The 20,176-nt window shown below is 39.0% G+C and overlaps 1 protein-coding gene across 5 annotated transcripts in view; it reads left to right on the top strand.

The window, feature by feature from the left end:
- Positions 1–19,789, top strand: part of LOC135210098 (ADP-ribosylation factor-like protein 6-interacting protein 4) — a 34,730-nt gene extending 14,941 nt beyond the window's left edge. For 3 of the 5 annotated variants that reach the window (XM_064242901.1, XM_064242899.1, XM_064242900.1), the window contains 4 exons: positions 1,423–1,500; positions 5,311–6,067; positions 9,368–9,543; positions 18,134–19,789. In XM_064242901.1, coding sequence (XP_064098971.1) covers positions 1,434–1,500; positions 5,311–6,067; positions 9,368–9,500 — 957 coding nt within the window. In that variant the 5' untranslated portion in view covers positions 1,423–1,433 and the 3' untranslated portion in view covers positions 9,501–9,543; positions 18,134–19,789. The remainder of the gene's footprint in view (positions 1–1,422; positions 1,501–5,310; positions 6,068–9,367; positions 9,544–18,133) is intronic. The other 2 variants (XM_064242903.1, XM_064242902.1) reach the window with 1 other exon arrangement.
- The last annotated feature ends 387 nt before the right edge of the window (positions 19,790–20,176 follow it).

Below are 20,176 nucleotides of genomic sequence, written 5' to 3'. Positions count from 1 at the left end.
TTCATGTCCGTGATACGGGCAACTTACTCCATTGTTTCTCATTCCTGCCAGACTTTTGCAGATTGGGAATTAAGAGGATCATGGTTTTGTGCTATGTGAGAGCCTTAAGGATTTAACGTCTGAAGACAGCTTTACAGAAAATGGATCAAGATTGTTTTTATATAAGGAGATAAATAAATCAGATGTCTTGAATACTATTTTCTGATGGAAAAGACAACTTTTATGAAGGATATGCATCTAGGAGTTTATTTTCTGATGGAAAAGACAACTTTTATGAAGGATATGCATCTAGGAGTTAGAAGCTTTAAACCTTAAGGGTTAGTGTCATGAGATCAGGGCAGTATTCATCTTTTTAGGATATAAAAGAAAGGGATGTTTAGTTCTTAATCTCTGTTGTCTTGGGGATGTTGCTCTTCTGCTTTTAGCTCTGGGATCTTACTAACTAGGCTGAAAATGTATTTGCCACTGGGCCAGTTCTGGCTGTGGGTGAAGCAGTAATAAACCTTATGTGATACCTCTTATCACACAGTAAAAAAGTTGAGTACTGAAAGTAGCCTGTGGACTTTGATTATAGGTGAGCACAAACCACTTCTGTACTATCAAAGTTCATGTCTGATTCATGACAACTTTGTTTCAAAATGTTTGGTTTTCATGATCGCCACTCCAAAGGTTGATGGCTCCCAAATATTCCTGCTTTGATTGTTAAGGGAGTATGTATGTAAGAAGCCATGCTACCCAAATAGCTACTAAGGCTACCATAAAGAAATTGGTTTGTGTGAAAACAAATATAGTTTTAACAATTGAAAACATGTATTTCTAGTACAAAGCCATTACTTACTCAAGAAACTCTTATCTCTTATAAGGAGCAGTTAACACTGGAGTTTTTAAGAGGAAGAAGCTCTGAAGCCCACATGTCCTTGTCCAATGAGTTGAAAAGTCATTGTCATAATTGACTTTACTTGTGTATGTTTTGGGGGCCACTGACAGTACAACTAGGCTATCATAAAGTTACAGGTTTGCACTTAAGAAAATATAGCTTTTTAAATTATTTTATTTGATGTTTTTACTTCATGGACATTAGATCACAACTAGCAGCCAGAATGTTAAACTTTGCCTCTTCTTAGATTTTGGTATGGAAATTATTTTTGCATTTTGTAAAGAGGTAGCAGATATTGTAGTTATAATGAGAGAAAAGTTGCCAGAAGTGAATTTCATAAATTAAATTATTACATTAATAAAGTATAAATTCGTTATAAATTCATAAATACTGTAACAGATTTATTTTATTGTATGTAACTGTGAATCAGGGAGGGTAACCATTTTTGTCTCATTTTAACTTCCAAGGTGTTGCGTACATTTTATGCATTTTTTGTGAGGGAATAATTTCTGCAGAAATAGCTAACTGTAGTGTTCATATTTCAGGAGGGAAAAAAATGCCAACACCGGCCAGAGAAACTCTGGAAGAGGCTAGTGATCAATGTTTTCCCAAGCGTTTGCAAGGTATACATAATTTCATTGGTATCCAAGGAAATATGATTGTTTTATGAAAGAGCCTTCTAGAAGGCTTGTATTTTTTTTATTTGCTTTTTGCAGTCAGTAGTAGTTAATATTGATGTGAATTATGACTATAAATGATGGGTAAGGGCGCTGATATATGGTATGTTTTTGTAACAATTGGTTTTTCGTCCATTATATTCACTCTTCATGTAAGAGAAATTGAAGATAGGAGAGGGTGCTATGTTTCAAGATTTAATTGTACTGTGACATATAAAAATTTATAGTTGGTTGTTTTGGTAGGTTCTTAGTAAAGAAAATAACATTGTAACCTGTTTTTTTTTTTATAAATACTTCAGTAACTTTCTGAACATTATTCGTGCAAACTGTCATTAGACTGCACATCAGTGTTCATGAATTTATTTATTTATTTTTTTTGTGTATGCTTAATTTTGGGAGAGGAATTTTATTAGTTTTATAATTTCTAGAACAGGAAACTGTGGCTTAGAAAAAATTGTATTTTTGATAAACACATTTTCTCTCCTCTTTCCAACAGTATAGTTAATATTGAAATTGATCCATAAATAATGGAGAAAATAGTCTTAAATGTAAAAATCATGAAACTGGCATCTTCCGAAAAAAAATTCTGTCGTGTAATTTGCATTGTAATGAATATTTTGACTTAAGTTTTATTACAAATCAGTTGCTGTTCTGGAAAAGTTTATTTTTTTGTTTATGGTGTGTTTGGTTTTGAAATTTAGCCATAAATAACAATTATGTCTACATAAAATAACACAATGGTCAGATATCAGCCATCATAGGTCTTGCCTGTGTAGCTTACTGTATTCTAATGGAATAAAGTTTTGACATATTAAATTTTAAATGCATTTTGGCATGGTGTGTGATTTTTGTATTTTTCAGTATTTTTAAAATATTCCACAAAAATTCAAGGCATTCCCTCCCCTTGAGATGTATATATGGGACTCTTAGTGTCATAAATTCTGTTGGTACTGCTGGTAGCAACCCCCTCTCTTCCTAAACAAAGTACAGAACAGTGTATATGCTGTTGAGCACAATTTAACAGTTGCCAAAGATTTATAGAGTAAAGCTTGGTTCACAAGCAAGTGGTTAAACCGTTAAACACCAGTGGTAAATGAGAGAATTGACCGCTCCTTTTTAGGAAATTATGAATTACATATGTGAAGATATTTGTGACTAGTTATTTTCAAAGGAAACGGTACTTTGTGTCCTGTATTTTCAGGTTACTAGTTAACGAAGTAAAGCCTCATGAACTTTAATTGTTCCTATGGGAATACAAACCAGAACCTTTTATGTAGGAGTGTTCTTCAGCTTGATCTGCTGTTGATCAATAAAACTTACTAACAATGTTAGGAACAGGTGGTTGATGGGTGAGTGGTGGGAAACCCCCTCACTTCTTTCCATCACTAAGCACATTTTCTTTGGCTATTGTTGAGTATTGATGTCTTGCTCCACTCCTGCTGTTTTGAAACTTTCTTTTTCTGTATGTTTGTGCCTAAGGAAAAGTGTGAAGGATGAGAACGAGTGTCTGTTGATCCCAACTGACTATTCTTTCTGTAGGGGTTAGCATTTGCAGTCACGGTCTTCCCTGTGTGGTAGGTGCAGTTTGTCTCCTTATGCAGTGGAAAAGGTATGGGGGCAAGTTGAGGAAGGCTATAAACCACTCATCGTTACTGTTGGGAGAAAGTACTCCCTATTTGACACAAGGGAATTTCTCCCCATACCCTCCCCACCACCGCCACCATGCATAAGCCTCTGGCTTGTTACGAGGGGGATTTAACAGAAGTATTGTGCAAAGAAAATGAGGTTATATCTCACAATTGTAATCGTACCAAGATCTATAATTATATGGGCATTATGAAAAAATTAATTTACCAAAAGACTTATTAGAATACTGTGTTACTAAACATAATGTTAGATCTGAAGAGAAGACTGTCACAGTTTTATTAAGGGAATTCAAGATAAATATCAGTGTCCATCAAGGGCCAGTACTATTCTCTTTGCTGTTTGTCATAGAACTGAAAGAAGCTACAAAGAGGTGCAGGAAAGTGTCCCAGGGGCCTGCTTTATGCAAATGTTTCACATGACTACAGAATTGAAGATGTGCCAAAAATGTATACAAGGTTGAAAAATGGAATGAAGAGGAGAGGACTGAAAATCAACATAAGGAAGACAAAACTTGATAAATGGGTAAGTCTTTGAAGAGAGCTATATTGTTACGTTGGGATACCTTGGACTGGAGCAAGAATTGAGAGAGTAGTAAGGAGGAAGAGTTACTGCAACATGAAGTAGAGAGAGAGCTAGATAATTTGCATATAGAAATGACCCATTAATAGAGAGACTGAGGCTTCAAAGACAGGATAACTAACTTGGGCAAGTGAAAAGAATGGGTGAGGGACATTGATCAGAAAATCAGTAGCTATGGAAGTAGCAGAAAGTACAGACAAAGGGGGTTGGAGGGAACTCAGCATTTCTAACCCTATCAAGGGTATAAGCTGGCATTATTAACAGGTTTCGGAGGATGAGATTAAGCGTTTTCAAGTAATTATGTAATCTAGGCCCTTTTTTCATAAATGTTTGTAAATACAAATTATTGTTTCTATTTTGATCAAGCATCATCATCACTTATGTGTAATGTATAGTGGTTCTTTGTATTATGACAATAGATTCATTGTAAATGTTTGCTGATATTCCTTTGTTTTCGTTTTCTTGTGACTTAAAAATTTCCCCGATTGCAGCATTTTATTGGTCTTGCAATTCTGTATGTGTGTCCTTCAGCTTTTGTCTCTTAATCATTTGATCTGATTATGGCGTTAATTGGAGAACGGATGTAGGTTTTTAGAATGAACAGCAAGACTTTAAGATGTACAGTGTCATTGCCATGCATTTTTTGTGCAGTGTATTCCAATGTTTTCATCTTTGAAATGCTATGAGGCCTTGATTTTCTAAAATGCAGTATCCTAGCAGCACAGTGATAACAAGAGGACTTTGCTACTAGGAATAGGATAGTAGTTTCCTTTGGTTGATTGTTTCTCATGGATGGTACTGGCCTCACTTTTTCACCCCTCAAGATTTAACTGTATGGTATCCACCTTTCCCTGGTCAAAAGGGAATTTACTGTCTTAGCTGAGAGTCGATTTAAGAGGGAGCCGAAGGAAGGCTGGAGGAGAAAAAGGAAAGCATCTTCTGGCTGGTATTCCAGGTGTCCTTTGCTGCCTGCTCCTCTGGTATGGTGACAGGTTTAGCTGCTAGCTTCTCCTGAAAGGTGCACGTCATAGAATTTTTAAGGTAGTTTTATTCCCACCATACAAACCTGCCTTTGATATGAAATACTGTGCAGCAGTTTTTCATAGCACACTAGCTTTTAAAATGTCTTTTGCTTTCTGTGTCACCTAATTAGGGATGGATAAAACACGGCGACAAATTTGGTAGAGGAAAGTGAAATTTCTCTTCAAATTTATGGATGTATTTTTGAAGATCTACATTATTGTCTGTTACAGTTATATTTGCTGCGTATAAGTGCTGATTCAAGGATTAGGTGTAAGATGAGGCACACCTGCTTGTATGACTTGTACATGGGTGGTTGTAATTGGTTAAAAAGATTCTTTAAATAAGTACTTACTATGTGTTTCATCTCGATTATTGTGTTTTCTTTTTGAACCAGTCTATACAGTAAGCTTGATAATATTTTTATATAACCATTTATAACTTGGTTAACCTTAAAATTTTATTAAAACATGATCCATACATTACCTCTAGACCTTTTTCTTTTCTCAGACACAATGGAAAAAGACCCAATCACTTGCTCAGATGAAGCTCTGACTCGATCACGATGTCGACCGAAGAATAAAAAGAGAAGGGCTTCGTCATCGTCGTCCTCATCTTCATCAGCATCGCCTAATCACAAAATTGTAAAAAAAAAGAAAGTTGTAGCATCTTCACCTTCTTCGTCGTCCTCTTCCTCATCTTCCTCTTCCTCATCATCATCTTCCTCTTCTTCATCCTCTTCCTCATCATCGTCATCATCATCATCATCATCTACAGATTCATCAATCTCGGAACTTGATATTTCAAAGAGAAAGCTTAAGGGAAAAGCATTGAAGAAAGCTCTCAAGAAGAGAAAAAAGAGAGAAAAGGCATTAAGGAAAAAGCTTAAAAAGCTCAAGAAACAGGAGAAAGAAAAACAGAAGAAATCCATTAAGAAGAAGGTGAAGAAGCTTAGGAAGAAATTGAAGAGACTGAAGAAGTACACCAAAAAGGAAACAAAGCATGTCAAAAAGAAAGTAACCCCTGAGGAGAAACTAAAGATAGAGTTGTTAGAGAAGAAGAGAGAGACAAGTAAAGAACCTAGAAATACAAAAAAGAAAGAGAGCAAGAAAACCACAGACGTTGTTGAAAATGGGTCATCATCTGTAGGCCCCAGCATTGATTTAATGACACAACCAACATCCAATGTACCCATGACCAAAGAGGAATGGGAAAAGCAAGAAAGTGTCCTCCGCCGTGTTTACGATACCGACACCGGTCGACACAGGTGAGTTATGCAGTTTTGTAGCTTTAAATGTTAATGTGATTTTGTTTGTTAGTCAAGGTCCTTTGAATAATCTGTAGTTCTTTCACTCTATTTTTTTTTATGGTGAAGGATATAGTTAATCTTTAAAATAATATGCCTCCTTTAGTGCATTATAAATATGCTCCTTTTCCTTTCTAGAAGTTCGCCAAGCTTTTGTTACACAGTAATATGTCATATGATTTTTTAAACACCTCAGATTTCTCATTACTCAGCAACTTGCTCCTTAAATATAGGTTTTTATTTGCTTTGAGATATTAGTAAGTTGTTCAACACCAGTTGCTGTAATTACTACTTGCTAATTGATTACAAGTGGTTAGACTTCATGGTATCTAATTGAATTACACATGCTGGCAGTGCAATATAATGAGTTTTGTCACAAATTTGTTGACTTGGGAATTGGATGTACTATTCTAGGTCATAGATTGATATATGTGTATATATAAAAAAAAAAGTTTGTTGTCGTTTAAAGTCTCCCTTTTTAAATCTCGGGTGTGTTAGTATGATTAACATTACTGGCAAATGTACCTCTTATTTTACTCATCCCATGATACCTAGTAGTGCTTGATCAGCGGTTGAATTATATTCTTGAAGCAGCTAAGTCCAGTGGGATTAGGTTAGGTTAGTATATATCAGTCAGGAATAGATTAAAATAAAATATCCCCTGTACTAGTTCAGTGAACTCTCATATCTAGCATTATCCACCACCATTGCATAGTCCTTGTTTCCATTTGTTATCTGGGACAGTTGTAATAAAATAAAATTGTTCACATACGAAACAAACCTTCGGTCTTAACATTAGCATAAATCTTCTGGTGCCACCTGGAAAAGCTGTAAATAAAATTAATAAAAAACTGTGTATGCAAAGAACTATTCACTTGTGTGCTTGATCACAAGGTCTGTGGGATCTCCCACAATGCCTCCAGCATCTCGTGATCATCAGTTACTACCTTACTGCCTTAAAGAGAGGACACATTTGCTCTGTCCTTTTAAAGCCGGTTTTGTTTGCCCGCTTTTTCTTTTCTTTCTGTTTCAGTGTATGATTCCTGTGGTTTGTACGGGTATCAGGATATCATGGATCATTTTACTTCCCCGTCCAAGGTTTCTTTGGAATCTTGCTGGAAACGGGAAATGTCTGGGTATTAAAGGGTGCCCTTGTTCAAGATTTTTAATATCGGCGTCCATGGATCCACACTCAACGTGTAGTAGGTGCAGAGAAAATGTATGAACCATTACTAATCCTTATTCTCTATGTTGTTTTTAGTCGGTGGAACAACGAAAGAAGTTTTGTGTGAAGGGTCAGTATAGGAGAAAGAGATGCCGCCATCTTTGGATGACGAAATGCCTTGTTGACCCACTACATGGCGTTGCACTTCCTTCCAGGGCCTCCCGTAATGGGTGTCCCGTCACCCCTTGGTCTCCATTTTATGAGGGCGAATGCTGCAACATCTGTAGAGACACACATGATTCCAACACCACAGCATTTTGGATCTCACTTTGAGTATCGACACCGCATTTTCCATCAAGCGCAATGATGTCACAGTCTGGACTATCAGTAACGTCACAATCCAACATGGCGACCGTCATGATGTCACAGCCTTCTCCCACCCTCGCATCTTCGGTGTTGGCAAAAACAACTACGCTTTCGAATTCGGTACCGTGCACTTTTATGGAGAAATTGCAAGCGTTAGAAGAGAAAATTGATGAGACATGTTAGAAGAAAAGACTCAAGTCTATTTCTTCTTGTTCTTCTGCAAGCTTCGATGGGGTCAGTGCGTGCTCCAGTTAAATGTTGGAGGATAATTGACTTCATGGCTGATCTTCATGCCAAGAGGAGAAGCTTAATTTCTTCTTCATCTTCGAGCCAGGACTGTCACATCGCTATTAAAAAGAAAATTCAAGAAGTAGTTGTTAGCGCTGAAATGAAGAATGACAGCCATCATTCTAATGCGTCATCATGGCCGAAGAAATTGATGGACATTGTGGGTGGCATGGGAATGTGGATGGAACAGTGACAGTGGGGATTCATCAGTATACAAAAGATGGTAATCAGGTCCCAATCTCTCCTGTAAGGCCGTTCAATATGAGGAGAAAGGACGACAGCGCTTCAATTAAAAGCTCAAATAATACAGCATTGGAAGTATCTCCAATGAATGAGGGAGTTCATTCCTCTAATAGACTGAACAACAGTAAGGTTGTTTTCCCCTTGACTGGAAGTTCGAGGTCAAGATCAACTGCTGCAGTTGACCGCTGTGGAAATGCTTACGATGAACGCACAACTTCAGGGGACCCATCGGCTTGGAGGAGTTGGCAGCTTTCTCGTTCTTGTTCAAGGAGCAGTAAAAGGTATCAACAGTCATGTTCACTTGGCTGTTTTTGAAGAGCTAGCAAGGATTGGCCATTGGATAACACGGACAAAAACTTTCCACATTTCATCCTTTTCCGTGTAATGCTTGGTCATTTATGGGAGATAGATCTCGCTAAAGATTTCATAATAGGGTGAACACACAAGACCATGAAAAAAACACTCGGCACTAAATCACATTGGTCTCAACAACACAGAGTTAAAAGTGGAGAGAGTCAAATGCAGTGAAATAAACACATCTTAATGCAATGTTGACTGAGAACAAAATTGGGGGTCTCTGGTCCTGTAGACACCTTTTTTTGCTGATGCTGCTCCTAAAGTGAGTCTACTATAGCTGTCTGCGCATGCACGTCTGAAGTGTCACTATAACGTGATGTTGTGGTTTTGTATGTTAGGAAAAATACAAATTATTATAGAATATGTCATTTATGCTATTTATATATATTTAAAAGGATCAATGTGATAAGTAAAACTAGAATAGTAGCAGGTGACCTTTCACCCAACAGTGTGGGCTGCTTCTGGTAGAAACTAAAAAAAATAATAAGTTCTGTTTCACCCACCACTTTTTTTTTTTTTTTTTTTTTTTTTTTTTTTTTTTTTTTTTTTTTTTTTTTTTTTTTTTTTTTTAAGATGAATATACAAACTTGAGTTTGAAAATCAGAGTTTAGGGGAAAAACTGTATACATACCCTAGAACATCACAGACATTATTTAAAAGAACATGTCAGACTTAAAGGTGCACTCTGTGTAATATACTGTACAATGATGGGTCTAAATCTTCATCGAGTATGGGATTGACAGCCATATCACCCAACAAAACATAATTTCCTTGCCAAACAACAATTCTGTTTCCACAGCAGAATTATGTACAGTTTTTAATTTGCATGTTACATATTACAGGCTAATCAAAGGCTCAGGAGAAGTCATGGAGGAATGTGTCAGCAGGGACCGACATCGAGCAATCAATAAAGCTGCCACCCAAAATGATGGCGAATACTTTCAGTCCACGGTCAAGTCTCGAGCCTCAAAATAATGACGTATTACATACACAGTGTATATGTATGCATAAGAATAAGGTGAGTGTTTCATTATTTTGTGTCATTTAGTTTTGACAATTTAAAAGGTTTAGATAGGTTCTTGGCATGTTGATGTAACATAAGTTTGAGATAGTTTCTTGGCCATCATATAATATAGTAGTATAAAGTAATATTTTCTAGTGATTGTATGTTGTATAGGCTGCTGTGAAATCATTAACTAGCACAGTTTTTCTTATGGGTGTTAGTAACATTTGTGCATAAGAGTTTCCCTTTTCATGGTTAGGTAGTTTAGAATTTGTTGGTATTTGACTTGTGCATTGTCATTTTGAATCTACATCTTAACACAAATCCATAATCTGAGGATTTCTACTTGTAGCTTCTAACCTCTTCCATATCTGTTGCTACACTTGTATAGTATCCACGATATAGTTTTGCCCTGCTTAGTAATTAGAGCAATTCATATTTATCAGTAGTGTAATAGTATTTCTCCTCTGTATCCCCTGAAACTGCTATTTTCTTAATGCTATTTACATTTTGTTACATTTTATAACATTTGTACTGTAGAGAGTCTTCTCTATTTTTCTGATGACGGCTTTCTCGTTGTTACTTAGACTGTCGAGCAACGCACCAAAGGGCATGGTAAAATTCAGTTGAGTTATTTTGGTTTATTATTGCTTATACAATTCTCATTCTCTCTCTCTCTCTCTCTCTCTCTCTCCAACACGACGTTTCATCCTGATCCGCAGGAGATTATCAGGTGATGACTACTGAGGGACTGAATTCCAGTGGCGAGTCCTCCTTATATCATGATGTTGCGGGCTCTCGAGTACGGCCTAGACAACCTCTCCGGCAGGTCGAGTTTTCATTGATTCCTAGGAAGATGACTCATGCTGTGAGTGTTTACGAGTCTTGCACACCTTCTCAGGTGGGAAAATCACTGGGAGCCTCTTGATTGGCTTCTACCTGAGTGATGTCACCCCTGGTATTATTCTCATAATGTGCTTCACGTCCAGTGTTGTTTGTTTCGTGCGCGCTGGTACAAACAACACTGGACGTGAAGCACATTATGAGAATAATATCAGGGGTGACATCACTCAGGTAGAAGCCAATCAAGAGGTTCCCAGTGATATTCCCCACCTGAGAAGGTCTGCAAGACTCGTAAATGCTCGCCGCATGAGTCACCTTCCCAGGAACCAATCAATGAAAGCTCGACCTGCCGGAGAGGTTCTCTAGACTGTACTTGAGAGCCCACAACATCATGATGTAAGGAGAAGGATTCGCCACTGGAATTCAGTCCCTCAGCAGTCATCACTTGATAATGTCCTGTGGATCAGGATGAAACGTCGCGTTGGAGAGAGAGGGAGAGAATTGTATAAGCAATAATAAACCAAAATGACTCGACCGAATTTTACCATGCCCTTTGGTGCGTTGGTCACCAGTCTAAGCTACAACGAGAAAGCCGTCATCAGAAAAATTGAGAAGACTCTTCAAGATTAAAAGTGCTGAAGCAGCAATCATTTTTAACAAAACCTGTCTACAAGAGGCTTCCAAAATTTGTACTGTATGTAGTATCTCCACACTTTATTTTGTTTTCCAATTTCATATTTGATATGTTCAGGTCAAACATTACATACTACAGTTTATTTAACATTTGTGTTTAATATAATTAAGTGAAATGAATTAAACTAGATATAAAGTTCAGTGAGGTGTTTCTTAAGGATATCTGTAAAGTTTTACAAGTTGGTGTATGTTGCAAGTGGGAGTAATTTTCAGGGAATTTATAATTAAGAAATGCTTTAGGCTAAAATTGATTATTAATTATTGTATGTATATGTTAATCAAACTGTATCCTATATGTAGTTTTGTTCATGAAACTTACCTGACAGATATATATATAGCTGTATTTTCTGAAGTCCGACAGAATTTAAAAATTCGCGGCACGCAGTGGGCGGCCAGGTGGTAGTACCCATTCCCGCCGTGGGAGGCGGATATCAGGAACTATTCCCATTTTCTATTCATATTTTTTTCTGTCGCCGGTCGGTAAACAACTGTTTACAGACCTCCGCCTAGGATTTTGAAAAACTTCATTAGCCACTTAAGTATCCTAATTATTCTTTCGATTATTAACTTGGATTTGTGGCTAGGCATACGCTATCGTAAATTTTTTCATTGCATTTGATGTCTGAAGCTAGTTAGCCTAGTTTCAGACTTTGTTGTCTGCATGGTAAGGTGAGGCTACCGGAACTTTCGGTAGACACTCGCTTAGTATATATGACGTTTACATGTTTTCTTTGCTAAGGTAATTAGTGTAATGTGTGACTGATTACGGAAGAAGGAGGATTCATTTACGCATTTTAGAGCGTGTTAGAATCAGGAGTTTTCCTCCACAGTAAACAGAAGTTAGAAATAATGAACCTTCTAACCTCCTGTAGATTTATTTTGCCTAACCCTGTGGTATGGCTTACGGGCCTAGAAGAAGTGTCTGCTAGAGGATTACATCAAGTAATCTTAGACTAAAGTGCTCGCTCTCCAATCAGTGTTGTGAAGTGTAGTGCCCCTTGTGTTGTGGAGGGGGCGTCAGATCGGCCCCATAATGCCTCTAGGCCTGGACCTCTGTCGGACTCCCATGACTCAGGGAGAGGGCATGTCGAAAGCCGCAAGAGGGTTACGGGGGCTCCCCACCGATCTGGCGTCCCTTCGGCAGAACCTGTTGACGCCTCCCAGGCTGCTAAAGATCGTGCACGTGCACGAATCTTGAAGTATTGCTTCTCGTCCTCCGAGGCGTCCTCCCCACACAGGGGTTGGAGTTCTCGGAAGGACTCGCGCCCCCTAAAGAAGCTTATTTAGAGAAGAGGACGCTTCACGTTCCTCTCTCTCGTCACGAGAGGATGAAAGAGTAAAGAGACCACATTTTCCCTTTTAGAAGAATGCACTGGCTCTTTTCCTAAGGGACATTTAAGGAGGCTCATTCATCTTGCCAGAAGAGTGATTTGAGCCTCCTGCGAGTGAACGCTCATGTATACATCATTTATACATTATTAAGGAGGCTCATTCATCTTGCCAGAAGAGTGATTTGAGCCTCCTGCGAGTGACCGCTCATGTATACATCATTTATACATTATTAAGGAGGCTCATTCATCTTGCCAGAAGAGTGATTTGAGCCTCCTGCGAGTGAACACTCATGTATATGAACGCTCATGTATATATCACTTATACATTATTAAGGAGGTTCATTCATCTTGCCAGAAGAGTGATTTGAGCCTCCTGCGAGTGAACGCTCATGAAGTTAGAGCTGTTTCAACCTCGCTAGCATTCCAAAAGAATTTGGTAATCAAGGACATTCTTGATTCCACCTTTTGGAGGAGCAACTCAGTATTCGTCTCCTCTCCTCATGGCGCTCCGTATACGTTATGTAACGTTCGCTTTAATTCGAAAAAGCAAGCTGATAAGTTTGACGGCCGGCAAGCTGCTTTGCACAGTCAAACAACTTATGTCTCTGGTCGGCATAAGAAGGGCAATTTAGACGTGAGGAAGCTTTTGGAGGTGCTCGACGTCCTATAAGTAGAGACATTCTCCAGGACGCTCGGCAAGCACCTTGCGGAAGACGAAAGCCATACGTCTTCCTTTAGTGTTCACACTCTTCAGAAGCAGCGTGCGGCTCTCCATGGAGACTCGCATGAGGACGTCCCTTAAAAATATTCAATGTCATACGCAAAACGCGGTTCGTCATAACATTGAGATGTTGGCAAGGTCGCTCGCCAGGACGCCTCTTGGCGGGCCTTGCATGCATCAAGGCGCTCAACGAGTTCCTCTCTGAAACGTCGTTCAGAAGACTTGGTGTTCTCTGCTCAGACACGCTCGTAGCTAAGCAGGACGTTTTTTGAGGACGCTAAGCAGGACGCTCGGCAGGACGCTTTTTGAGGACGCTCAGCAGGACGCTTTCCAGCACGCTTTTGAGGACGCTCAGCAGGACGCTTTTGTGGACATTCGCCAGGACGCTTCGGTGGAAGCTCGGCAGGACGCTTTGCGAGAGAAAAGACTTGTTGAAGGCGTCTTATTTGCTGTTGAGGACATTTCTTTACAGAAATTTTTAAAAGGATTCGGAGTTAGCGGAGAGACATACCCGAATTTTTTCTTCGATCCCTCTTTCCTCTTCATATCGATTTCTTTGAGAATCGGGAAGATTATATACTCGGATTCCTGGGTGACTTTCGGTCATGTTAAAGGGTTTTCCCCTATTAGCAAAGTGCTAATAGTTTTGTCAAGTCAGGACGTTTTCCCCATTGTCATTTAAGTGGGGGACCCCTCATAAATGGGGTAGTTCTCATTGACATAGATTTTAACGTTTTTATCGTTTAAGCGGATAAACTCATTAATAAATTTCGGAAGAGCAATCATTCATTTTCAGAGGCTCATCCGGGGTTAAGAGAAAGACTTGTAGACTATCCAGGAAGTCTTTTGTCCAATATCATAAGAACATTGAACGGTCTTTTTTCGATCCTCGGTTCTCTCTTGATGATCTCTATTCGAATATTACTCCCTTTTATTGGAAAAGAGTCTTGGCAAAGAGTCAAGGAGTTCTTTTAAAAGTCTCGTTCATTAGAACGTGGACAGTCGTTTTCCTTTCTTTCTCTCTTCCTCGTCGAGGAAAGATGTAGTAGAGAATTCGATGTTCAAATTACTACAATACTTACGTAGTTTATCTTTGCGTCATTTTGCTAACGCATGGGTCAAGTCATATACGCATATCGTATTTACCTCTGCGGATAGAAGCCGAAAGAACTGTTGTTCTAATGTATTTATTTGACACTCCCTTCAACCTTCCAAGAGTTTTCGGAGTAAGAACAACTCTTCAGGTATTGTTACGACAACACCAACTCAGCTTCTGTATTTAGCGAATTCTGTTTCGTTTAAATAGGCCTGCTTGAGAGTTTCCTTTTGCTCGATAATATCATACCTATTCCTTCGTAAAGGGAGTAGCTGGCAACTCAGGCAGATAGTATTCTGTTCACCATTGAAGCTTTCCTTCGAGGAAGACTTCTCCTTCACTCTTTTTGATAGAGATCGAAGGTGGTCGATCTCCAATCCTTATTTTGTTTTCTTGAAGGAAAGAATTTAGGATGGAGATCGTTGTTCAGAATACTATAAATATACTACGTATATTAACCTCGCGACATGATTCTACTAAGCAGTTGAATTGTCCGAGGGGTAGGCGCATATCCTAGTTATTCTACGGATTGCGACTTAGACGAGAAGTATTCTAATTGAACGGCAACACCAACTCAGCTTCTGTATTTAGCGAATTTTGTTTCGTTTAAATATGCCTGCTTGAGAGTTTCCTTTTGCTCGATAATTTCATACCTATCCCTTCGTAAAAGGAGTAGCTGGCAACTCAGGCACATAGTGCGAGACGATGATCAAGGCTGCTGTTACTGTGATCTACGCAGTACCGGCCAGCTCGGTGTCATGCGCGGTTGGTTACGTCTCTCTCCCTTGCGGGAATGGCTGAATAAACCGTCTCTCTGCCCTACAATCATGGATTTTAGCATCGGGTTGAGGAAATTTCTAGTAATCTTGAATGATCATACCTGCCGTTTACTTAGAAAATTTCAACAAGATATCTCTTATACTTGTTAGGTGCGGGTTTACCGCACGGGAACATTCTGTACGAATCTACCGCGGCATAGCACTATAATAATGCTCTCCTGCTTATGCAAAGCGCAGCCTTATTTAGGGAAGGAAGCAGGCTGAGTGAGGGAATGGATGAGTTTGCTGGGGACCATTTCCTCGCTGGAGAAGCTTGTTTCCCTGAATAAACAGCAATTCAGACCTCTACAAATTTTCCTCACGAAGAAATTGGAATAACATCAAAGATCTTGTAATTCTAATTTTCTCTCAACGGCTTGAGGATCACCTCGGGTGATAGCGAGAGGGTGCCAGACATCCGAACAGAGAACAGATGTTCTGGCACATTGTCTGAAAGAATTGGAAGCCAAATTGGTCGGCTCTCCAGTTCCTCGAAGAGTGAGTCTGGATCGAGTGGCCCAAATCATCTCGGATAATTTCTCAGCTCTCTCATAGCTCGAGAAGAGAGAATTGGTTATGGGCTTGGGCACGGAACGTAACGATCCTCAAGAGGTTCGTTAAACTAGTGCACGTCCGTGCGGGTCTTCTCGATCGAAGGCAACAACTACTGACGTCTGAGTAATCCTCACTTAGAAGTATGTCGAAAGTGAGGAGAGACTGAGGGCGTCCTTTCGTTAAGTTTTTCGTAATATTGAAGACGAAGGAGCTTCCTCTTAAGTTGTTCCCTTATTCATGATCCTAGAGGATTAGCTTTAGTCGCCACATGTTGGCCTCTAAGAGGTTGGATTCACAGAGGTCAGGTAATTCAGAGAATTGTCCAAAGACCCTTCCCGAGAGAATCGGTGTAATCTAACATCGTCACTTAGTGAAGTATCTAATATCTCTCCTCTCTGAGTCTGAAGGCGTTCAGACTATCGAGAAGCGATAAGATCTTCAAGATTAATGGCAGTCTCTTGGCCAAGGCAAAGCAGTGCTGCCTATTTTCAGTTTTCAATCGGAGGGGGCCGTTTCTGGAGATAGTGAAGGGAAATGACTGTTCCTCCACCTCGACCTATGTGAATTTCGTTATGGTTCTATCTTTCCGTATGAAGTATGAGATAAGATAGAAGTCCTAACTATTGTAGAATATGCAAATATGTTGTTGACGGCCTCTAGGCTCAGAGATTCGGTTCTGTCAAACAACAAAGCTTCACGATCTTTGAGGTCTGTGGAGATCTTGAAATTCTCTGGATCAAAGGTTCCGGCATGGAACTTAGACGTAGTCTGAGTTTCTGATGCCAAAAGCATTTCGAACCTATCCTTTCTGCGAACTTAATACACGTGACCAGAAAGGCTAATATTCTAACCGCTCTAGCCACGGCAAGGAGGGTTAGTGAGGTTTTAGCCATCATCAGAGGTTTTGGCTTTTAAGGACATAATGCGGTCTGTCCTCTAAGCCTTCCGTTCTTGATAAGAACGAAAACCTGTCTAACCCTTGACCCGAAGGCTTGGAGACCAAGGGTATGGCACAAATTATTGGGCAAGGGCATTAGAGTCCTGTGCCCTGTAGGGTCTCTCAAGTTTTATCTTGATAAAACTATAGAAACGTCAAGTCAACGACAATCTGCGGTGCTCCGTAAAAAGACCAGACTGGTTCATGTCCAAGAACACCCTGGCATTATAGCCAAGGCGTTCTTTAAGAGGTTCTTTCATTCATTGTTGGCATAAAGGATTTGAGCTTTTTTTTCTTATTATGAATGTCTCAGAATTTGATGGCGCGGGCCTCGGAAGCATTCAAACAGAACATGACACGCAGTAACATCCTGAGTGCCACGCTTAACGAAGCAACTCGTGTTCGCTTCACACTCCCGACAATCTGCGTGTTCCGTAAAAGACCAGACTGGTTCATGTCCAAGAAAACCCTGCATTTTATAGCAAGGAGTTCTAATTTAAGAGGTCTCATTCATTATGTTTGCATAAAATTTGAGATTTTCTTAATAGATGAAGGCTCAAGAGGGTGATGGTGCGTCAGCGCGAAGCATTTCAACAGAGCATGACACCCTCAGTAACATCCTGAGTGCCACGCTTTAGCGAAGCAACTCTCCGTGTTTCGCTCGGCTACACTCCCGACGGGATGTGAAGACGACATTTGAGATCTGTAAGTCGCTAGGACCATACATTTCCGTAGATATATTATTGGGGGCAGGAAGCAACACGAATCCTATCCTATAGAAAAGGGATAGGTGTGCTTTTAACTTTGAAGGGTTGGTCGCTTGAGGCGCGTTCCTTTTCTTTAGCCTAGAAGTTATGGAACTAACTTTGATAGGTTAGGTCAGGTGGTGGTTTTAGCTTCGGTGCCCTCAGAAGTATGGTCATATGGTCTAGTCACATTGTGGTCACGCCCCCGTTGACAGATCATCTAGAGCGCACCAGCATTACAGGTCTCTACCTCGCTGGCAACTCTAGTAACGCAGAAGCAGACTTTGGTGACAGTAATCACGAAGTCGGCTATGCTAACAGGTGAGGAACCAAGATGTATATCATCTACTTAATTTAGTTTCCCAAAAAATCCTATTCTGTCTCTTCCCACCATCCGAAGGTGGGATTCAGCTATATATATATCTGTCAGGTAAGTTTCATGAACAAAATGTTATTGTTATAATACAATTAAGTTTGTTCATACTTACCTGGCAGATATATATAATTAAAGTGCCCACCCACCTCCCCTCAGGAGACAGTGGCACTGATGAAATATGAATAGAAAATGGGAATAGTTCCTGATATCCGCCTCCCACGGCGGGAATGGGTACTACCACCTGGCCGCCCACTGCGTGTGCCGCGAATTTTTAAATTCTGTCGGACTTCAGAAAATACAGCTATATATATATCTGCCAGGTAAGTATGAACAAACTTAATTGTATTATAACAATAACATTTTTTTTAACTTTGTTCCTCAAGTGAAACAGTTAGGAAGTATACAGTGGTAAAAATAAACTTTTATTTTGTAATAGAACACCAGTAACCTAATGTCAGGCAGTCATTCTCAAATCGTCTTATATTTCAGGAAGATCTGTCAGGGGGTCAAGATAGGGCCAGAAAACTGAAGGGACGTAGGCAGTTCTTGAGGTGTTCAAGGACACTCGCTGGATGTCGAAAACCATGCAAAATGTACTTACAAAAGTAGCATATTTTCTATTTGTGAGTTCATTTATAAAACTGCACCATATAGCAATTGGGAGCTATTTGTTCTCAGTCGCTGAGGAGTGGTTGTCTGTGTAAGGTGCACAATTTACTCAATCAGAATTTGATGTGGAATAGTGTTTAAGAGAGCATAAGTATTGAATATACATTTCATAGGAATTACTTTTAATACAGTTCAAAATATTTTTGTTATAGCATTCTCTTAAACTGTAACTCTCATATTGATGCGATTTTTGCAAGGACACCTTTCTTTTAATATTTCTGTGACAAACTGCATTACTCATGAATGGATCAGCTCTTTATCCAAATGGACTATATAGAGTATGTTGTTGTTTTTGTAATTGACATACAAACATATATACACTTAACATATGCACACAAACACTTACATGTGACAAACTTGCACACAAACTCACACTCACAAATATATTTAAGCTAGTACACATTGTTTTATTATGGTGACTGGTCTCCCATGTTGGGGTAATATGTACAGTAATTCAGTAGTATTGATTTGTATGCGGTACTGTATTGTTTTGGTGTAGTATTTTTGAATTTGACATGGAATCTGAGAGTTTTACTGTGTCCCTGGAAGTAAATCCTAATTATTTAGGATGTGTACACTGACCATGATTTTATAAGACCATTAATTATTTAGTTAACATTGGTTATTTATCACAAATATATATATATATGTGCATATGTTTGTTTGTATCTCTTCAGGCTGTTTATTTAGGGTGGTTGTCTGATGGTTTTATGATTGTAATCTTCGGGTTTGTGTTTTGTATAAATATATGTAGATACATATGAGAAAATCATAGCTCACTATTCTGTGAACTTATAGAACCAGTAAACTCAGTTTTTTGGAATCGGTTGAGGTGTTCCTTTACCATAACAATGGCCTTACAGATAACTTTTTTAAATGTAGTCCACTTTGTTTTGTTTGTTTGAGACAAAAGCAGTCTGAAATTGAATTACTAAAACTTGCTCTGTAGAAACCAAAGGAATTTTGGCACTGTTCTGCTTCTGCAGGATGGGAAGATTGAAACAAAAAGATTGGACCTTACTCAAGGTTTGCAAAGCAAAATCAGGTGAACTAGTTTGATAAGGTTGTATTGACATAGATCTTTACAGTATATATATATTTGTGTACAGTACAATAAGCCCAGGCTATAATAAACTTGGTGGACAAGTATTTACTGATTTTGAGAACTGAATCCAAATTTGAACCTCTCCAAATAAAATTGGGCCTGGCTTATCCAGATAATGACATCAGGAAAGTTTCTTTGCAAATGTCATAAAAATCACAAATCTACTAGCCTTTTGGCCTAGCAGCTATGATAGCTATACTGGTAAGTGAAGAAAATATGGGTTATAGTTTTTCGTTTAATAAATTGTTTGTTGTAGGCTTTGTGTGATGTAGTGCACACAACCAGTACCTCTGGCTTGCTCTGTGTAGTTAAGTTCTCCGTGGTACTGCAGATTCTGCGCCATTTCCCCAAAATTAAAGTTTTCATAAATTTGGGTTTGCTTCCATTGCCCTCTTGAATTTTTTTAGTGTCTCTTGGTCATTCATTTTCCTATTGGAAGACAAGTTTTTTTTTTTTTTTTTTTTATTAAATATGCCATAGCATGGGAATATTTCCATCACTTCTAACTCAAAATCTGCTCTTACCACTACGTCTTCTGTACATGGCGGCTCCAAGGACCCACCCATTCTACACCCCGAAAGGCTGTCCTTGGTGAACACCAAATTGTATTACTCTCTTCTGATATGTTAAATCATTGACGTCGTAATTCTTGTTTAATTTGTGTCCTTGCAAGATTCCAGTAGAATCTCCTTGCATGGTACTTCATTGACGTAGTAATTCTTGTTTAATTTGTGTCCTTGCAAGATTCCAGTAGAATC

Source organism: Macrobrachium nipponense, chromosome 39, assembly GCF_015104395.2.
Source record: "Macrobrachium nipponense isolate FS-2020 chromosome 39, ASM1510439v2, whole genome shotgun sequence".
In the NCBI taxonomy this organism is placed as follows: Eukaryota; Metazoa; Arthropoda; class Malacostraca; order Decapoda; family Palaemonidae; genus Macrobrachium; species Macrobrachium nipponense.
Note: the sequence above shows the minus strand (reverse complement) of the source record. Positions and strands in the feature narration are given on the sequence as shown.